At 66.4% G+C, this 6,647-nt stretch overlaps 1 protein-coding gene across 1 annotated transcript; it reads right to left on the reverse strand.

The window, feature by feature from the left end:
- Positions 1-66: 66 nt before the first annotated feature.
- Positions 67-5,848, reverse strand: PSMD4 (proteasome 26S subunit ubiquitin receptor, non-ATPase 4). Its single transcript, XM_083813401.1, has 10 exons — positions 5,690-5,848; positions 4,286-4,426; positions 3,511-3,625; positions 2,384-2,470; positions 2,017-2,085; positions 1,349-1,564; positions 1,126-1,234; positions 605-736; positions 389-456; positions 67-287 (listed from the first exon to the last, which is right to left on the reverse strand). The coding sequence occupies exons 1-10, from the start codon at positions 5,713-5,715 to the stop codon at positions 120-122; spliced, it is 1,131 nt and encodes a 376-aa protein (XP_083669527.1). The 5' UTR covers positions 5,716-5,848; the 3' UTR covers positions 67-119.
- Between the last annotated feature and the right edge of the window lie 799 nt (positions 5,849-6,647).

Consider the following 6,647-nt stretch of genomic DNA (forward strand, 5'->3'; position numbering starts at 1 on the left):
CCCGCCCATTGGCTGCCCCCGCTGCCCGTCCGCCGAGCCCCGCCCCCCGAAGCACGGCCAGGCGGCTGCGATCGGCCCTTTATTGGCACGGCGCGCGGCGGGGGCGGGGCGCGGCGCCGTCACTTCCGGTCCTCCTCCTTCTTCTCCTTGCCGTCCTTGGCGGCCTGCGAGGCCAGCGAGCCCATGGCGTTGCGGATGGCCTCGTTGTTGGGGTCCACGCCCGGCAGGTTCTCCAGGACGCTCTGCAGGAACTCGGGGTCCTGCATCACGTCGTAGTCGTCCTCCTCCTGCGGGCGGCGGGCGGGCAGCGCGGGGCGGGCGGCACCCGAGGGCCGGGCGGCGCCCCAGGGCCCGGCCCCGCCCCGCCGCGCCCCCCGCCCGGCCTCACCTTGGGCGGCTCCGAGGTGTCCATGGCCGCGCCGCCGTCCGCCTCCGCCGCCTCGGCCTGCGCGAACTCTGCGGGACGAGGGGGGGGGCAGCCGGGGTGAGGCCCGCCCGCGGCCCCCGAGCGCCCCCGGAGCGCGGGGACGGCCCCGCGGAGGGGCCGGGGCGCCGGGAGCTGCCCCCCCATCCGCCCCCCCCCAGCCTGCCGCCGGCAGCTCACCTGCCCCCTGCAGCGACATCTGCATGGCGTAGGCGATCTGCTCCTCCTCCGTCATGCTGCTGAGGTCGGGCAGCCCGGCGCGGCCGAACTCCTGCTGCGTTATCGTCATCTTCAGCAGGGCATCGTCCGAATCTGTGCCCACGAAGCCCCCGCTCAGAGCCCCGCCGGGAGCCAGCGGGCGCTGCCCGAGCGTGGCCAGGGCCGCGGCAGACCCTTCCCGTCTCCCGCGCGACCTCCCCGGGGGGTTCTGGCAGCAGCCGAGGAGGCCCCAGCCGGGACCCGCTCAGAAGGCGGCAGGGCCAAGCGCTGCCCAGCGTTTCGGGCAGAGGCTGCGCCCCAGCAGCTCCAGGCGCTGCCAGGCTGTGCAGGAGGGCTCTGCCACGACCGGCGCCCGCTTCCCACGGCGCTGGGGCAGCCCCGCAGCCCAGACGCCCCTTCCGCTGGCCAGGCGCCCTCCCTGGGGCACTTCCCGCACACCCCGGCCTGCCAAGAGCAGCTTCGCTCCCTGCCCAGCTGCTCACCATCCCCACCGGTGGCTGCAATCCCAGCTTCGGCTGCAGAAGCGGCCGCAGCCCTCCTGGCCTCCTCCTCTTGCCGCTGCCTCTGCTCCTCCATGGAGACACGCAGAGCCTGCGGACACGGGGCCGGGCACGGCGGTGAGCGGGGCAGAGCCCACGGGGACACGCAGCCGTCCCCTCTGTGCGGGACAGCACAGCGCCTGCAGCCACCCCGGCCCCATCTCACCAGAGCCAGCTCCGGGTCCGCGCTTGGGTCCACGCCAAACTCGAAGTCGCTGGCGCCGAGGCCCAGCATGGCGCCTCCCTCCCCGGCCAGGATCGGGGAGCTGATGAGGGCGTCGGCCAGGCTGGGCCCCGGCGGCACCGTCACCAGGTGGGAGCCGGTGCCGTCCTTGCCATTCAAGGCGTTGATGAAGGCCGTCAGCTTGTCTGTGTTGGCTTCCTAGGGCGGGGAGAGGGGCTGGGAGCCTGGTGCCCTCCTGGCTCTGCCGCCCCAGCGCCCGGTCCCCTCTCCACACCGCCCCAGGCGATGCCGCACTTGCCCCCGAGGCCACCACTCTCCCCTCCCAGGCCGTTCTCCTGCCCAGCAGCCCGGGGACAGCCACAGGCGACGCTGATCCCAGGACAAGGAGTCAGAAACGCTTCCGGGAAGCGTGCGAGGTTCTGCTCCTTCCACTGGGAAGGAAGGCATTTAACGAGACTCGCAGCAAAGTGGCAGCGGGGCCTTCCCAGGGGGAAACGTTCACCTTGACGTCACCGGGACAGCGGGCTGAGAGACCGAGGCACAGAACTGTTTGGGCTCTTCCCTCATGTGCCCAAGTAGGAGCTAAGGGCTGGAGGGAACACAAAACCTTGGCTCGGATCTTAATCGCAACAGGGCGGCACAGGTCTCACCTCTTCTCCAAAATTGATGATGTCCACATTGACTTTCTCTTTCTTAAGACGCTTCGCCAGCTTCACCAGCTGTAAGGAGGCGACACGGCGGCATTAGCTTCTCGTTACCCACATTTCAGCTCTTACACACAGCTCGGCTCATCAGAAGCCAGGCAACAGCTCCTGGGATGTGCTCCCCGAGACACAAAGCCCAAAATCAGCCTCCCAGCCAAGAGCCACCCTGCCAGCAGGGGCTCTGCAAGCATCCTCCGTGCCGGGGCACAGAGCCTTGCGCTCAGCGCAGGGCAGGGGACAAAAGGTAAATCTGACTCCAGGTTCCGCGCAGAGCAGAGCCAACGACTTCTCTTTTTTGACTGGCATTACTCACATCTTTCTCGTTATCTTCTACAGGGCTCCCAACAAAGGCGATGATCCGCATCTTGTGATTCTTGCCCTGACGATGCTTCAGAGCCAGCTACAAAACAAAAGTCACATCGTAGTGAGCGAGCAGCTCTCAGGGAAGAAGGACGGCCAGGAGGCGCCTCTGTTACTTTGGGGGAGGCGGACGCCCCGCAGGAAGATCTGGACTGAACGCCAGGAGGCTTCTCAGCAGCGAGCTCCCCCCCGCCTGAGGCAGCTGAGGGGCAGGCGCCCTGCAGGAAGCTAAAGCCACAGTGACCGAGAAACGAAGACGCAGAGGGTCACTGGGCTGTGGGCAACGCGCAGTCCCTCCTCCTCCTCCCCAAACCCACAGCCAGGCGAGCCCTGGGCACACCCCGGTCACAGTGCTACGCTGCTCCTCCTCCGCTGCTGCTGCTGTCAGCCAGCCAAACGGGCACAGGGAAGGAGCGGGCGCGTGCTGCTGGCAGAGGCCACCTGGGGCTGCGAGAGAAACGGGCGGCCACGCCACGGCGGCCACTCCCGGACCGAGCGCTGCTCTCCTCGGGCTGGGAAGGACGCAGCCCCACCGTGTCAGCTCGTAAGCGTCAGAGGCCAGCTGCGAAAGCTCACCGCTTCCCCGGAGTGCGCACACCCCCTTTTTTCCTCCTTCACGAGACAGTCGTGGGTTTCTCCCAGCCAGAGTTCTAACAGTTCTTTCTCAGTAGCTGGTGACAAACCGAGGGGGATTACACTAAACCATGGCCAAATTCCAACGTGGGCAGTTCCAAGCCGCCTGCCTAAATTCAGTTTTCACTTCCAGATGCCATTGTGACAGCTTAAGCCGCTGTGCAGCTCAGCCAGAGCCCTGTGAAGCTGCCGCCAGGTCCCTCTGAAGCGAGCCCCCAGACCTAAGCTTTTGAACTTTTATATCGGGTCTTATAAAGGAAGTTTCATCCACACTTTGCAGACAGGGAAACAGAGGCAAAACCAAAACAATTTGCTCATTACTCAGCTGCAGAGGCAGGAACAGAACAATTTCCCCCATACCCCAGCCATCAACAGGACACACCAAGGCAACGGGAGTTACAGGGAGCAGCGCAGACGCAGTTCTAAGTGACCAAGACGACCACTTACGTGAGCAACTCTGATCCCTGTGCAAAAGGTAATTTTCCCTTTGGGTTGCACCGTGTGTAGCTTCGAAAGAATCCGTCCTGTGTCCGGAGTGAGTGTGGTCAACACTTCACAGTTACTGCAACACAAACGCGCGGGTTGGCGATCTCGTGTTTGGTGATCTCGTGTTTGAGAACTTCCCTGTGAACCCCCCAGGGAGCAGGAAGCCCCCCCTCCCCGCAGCTGGTGCCTGCTCCACGTCTGCCAGCTCTTGGCTTTGCCAGGTCAGGGTGCGCAGGGGCAAGGCTCGTAGCCTGGCTTCCCAAATGAACACGTAACCTGTCCGTGCAAAGGCTGCTTCCCCGGCCCCTGCAACCTCCAGCCCACCGGCCAGCTTGAATCAACTCTGGCCAAGAGGGAGTTCAAAAAGGCACTGAAGTCCTACAGACCTCAGAAGGACCGAGGAACGACCCCCTCAGGGCTGCCGTTAGCTGCAGCGACCACTCTGCCCTGATCTGCCACCCTCTGGGACGCAACGCCACAAAAGGATGGGTCTGGAGGAGAGCTCCCCAGAGCCCCCCAAACACTTCAGCGTGGCGATGCAGGAGCGAGCGCAGCCAGAGGCCAGTCAAAAACCAGGCTCTCTCGTACCCGTCCCAGAAGAACTGGTCTGGGTTTAGACTACGCTCCTGCTGCCCCGCTTTGCGATGCCCCCCTTGTTCCTCACCCCCACCCGTCCCCCAGCCCCTCCTTGGCATCACCGGGAGCAGCGGCCCCCCAAAGGCCCGACCCGCCGTACTTGGCTAGGGTGATGAGCCCCACGTTGTTCTCGGGGTTGCTGCGGGTCTTTGAGTGGCACACGATGTTGACGGCATCTTGCTGGGCTTGCAGGCGAGTGGGTAAGAAGTCCCCATTCCTCATGTACTCGCTGTTGTCAACACTGAAACACAGAGCAGAGGGGAAGCAAAAGGGCTGAGGCCCATCCCCGAGGCGCTTCCCGGGACAGCGTGCCCGGGGTCACGCAGCCCTTTGGCCCCGGGAGCTGAGCTGGGGCTGCCCAGAGCTCAGAGCCTCGCCCCTGCGACCCCCGGCTTTCAGCTCAGAGCCAGCCCTGGGCTCGCAGCAGCGTGAGGAGCCGGAGGGGAGCCCCCAGTGCCTGCGCTTTGCCGGCAGTGCCACGAGCCCCGCAGCCCAGCGGGAGCTCAGCAGCAGGAGAGGTGCAGGCACACAAACCGCACGGCTCTGCCCTGCGCGCGGGCGGCAGTGCCCCGCAGCGTCCGAGGGCTGCAGCCGCGGCGCGGCGTCCCTGTAACCGGATCCCCACCCTCAGCTCCAGGGGCAGGTACAGCGCAGGGCGGGCAGAAAAAGCCCTTCTCTTCTGCCAGCCCTCAGGAAAGCGACCCCAAAACGCAGGGCTACTTCAACTATGAGCCTGAGAGTTCGTTCCAGCCCCAAAGTAAGACTTCCCTACGGGGCACTCCCAGAGCGTTTCTAGTTTTAAGACCGAGGGAAAACGTTCTTCCTGCAGAACACCGGCTGCTGCTTGTGGCCGTTCCCCAGCCACAACGCTTCAATACGCAGGCAGCAAACGGGGCTGGCAGCGCCTTCTTCCAAACAGGCGCGGGGCTATGCAGAGAGCTGAGGAAGCAGCGGCACCTGGGCAGGTTTCGCCCTTTTCACCCCTACCGAGGCCTTCGTAAGCATCAAAAGCAAAACGGAACGGGCCCGAGAGGCCGCGCTGCGGTAACGATGACGAGTCACAACGCCGGGTTCAACGCGGTGGCTCCCGGCGCTGCCCCGGCTGCCGCCAGCCCCCAGCAGCCCCCCGGCCCCCAGCCCAACGCCGAGCGGCCGTAAGGTGACCGCGCACCAGCAGGGCTGCCCCCAGCGCTCACTGCGGGCCCCCGGCCCGGCCCCCCGGCCCCGCTCCCCCCTCCCGGAGCCCCCCGGAGCCCCCCGGCCCTGCCTCCCCGCCCCCAGCAGCAGTTACCCCCCCCCCGCCTCGCCCCCGGCCTCCCCCGGCCTCCCCCGGCCCCCCCCGCCCCCGCCCCGCTCCGCCGGGGATGACTCAGGGAAACCCGCGGCAGCCCCGGCCGCCGCCACGGGCACGGAGCGGGCCGCGGGGCGGGGCGGGGGCGGCGGGGAGGGGCCGGGAGGCGCCCCCGGTGCCCGCGGCGCGGCCGGCCCGGCGCGGCCCGCTCACCACACCATGGTGCTCTCCAGAACCATCTTGCCTCCTTCCCGCACGGAGGCCCGGGCCCGCTCAGCAGGGAGCCCGCCGATTGGCTCCGCCAGCCGCCCAATCCCCGCCGCCCGTCTTGGAAAGGGCGGGGCGGCTCCGCCGAGGCACGCCGGGAGTTGTAGTCTCGGAGGCGGCGGGGCCGAGGCAGCCGTCGGCTTCCGGGAACGGGGCCCGCGGGGCTGGGCTGCCCCCAGCGGCGGGCGGTTGCAGCAGGGACGCCTCGGTCAGGCCCCGCAGGACCGAGCCCAGGCGGGCTCTGAAAGCCTCCGGCAAAGGAGACTCCGCCCGCCCCCCGGGCAGCCCGCCCCCCGCTCCGTCACCCTCACCGGGAGGTTTTGTCTCACGTTTACGCGCGACCTCCCACGTTCCAGCCTGCACCCACTGCCCCGTGTCCTGGCGCTGGGTGTCACCGAGAGGAGCCTGGCGTCAGCCTCCTGACGCTCCCCTTTTCGTATTTATTTACGTATTTTTACACCCCCTTGAGGGACTCCGCTAGATAGAGGCCTCCAGCTCGACTCCGTCCCACCGACCACAGCCCTCTGGCTTCTTCCCTTCAGGCAGCTCCCAGCCCACCTCACCACCCGAGCGCCCGGACCACACTTCCCCTGCGTAGCTGCGAGGATGCAGTGGGAGACGGTGTCAAAGGCTTTATTGAAATCAAGACACACCACATCCACCGCCTTTCCCTCCTCTATCCATCCAGTGATATCCTCATAAAAGGCTATCAGGTTGGTCAAGCGCACCTTCCCCTCGCTGAAGCCGTGTTGACTGCCCCTAATGACCCTTTTATCCTTGATATGCCTGGAGACAACGCCAAGGATAAGTTGTCCCGTCACCTTACCAGGGACGGAGGTGAGGCTGACCAGTCTGTTGTTACCCGGGTCCTCTTTCTTGCCCTTTTTGGAGACTGGAGTGACGT

This window comes from Anser anser (genome assembly GCF_964211835.1).
Source record: "Anser anser genome assembly, chromosome: 28".
NCBI classification, from domain to species: Eukaryota; Metazoa; Chordata; class Aves; order Anseriformes; family Anatidae; genus Anser; species Anser anser.

Bases quoted from the DNA above. Each gene is read 5' to 3' on its own strand.
- PSMD4 (XM_083813401.1), bottom strand. From the start codon at position 5,715: ATGGTTCTGGAGAGCACCATGGTGTG. The intron at 1,565-2,016 runs GTGAGACCTGTG...TCCCCGCCCTAG, and splicing joins TCATCAATTTTGGAGAAGAG to GAAGCCAACACAGACAAGCT. The intron at 288-388 runs GTGAGGCCGGGC...CGCCGCCCGCAG, and splicing joins ACACCTCGGAGCCGCCCAAG to GAGGAGGACGACTACGACGT.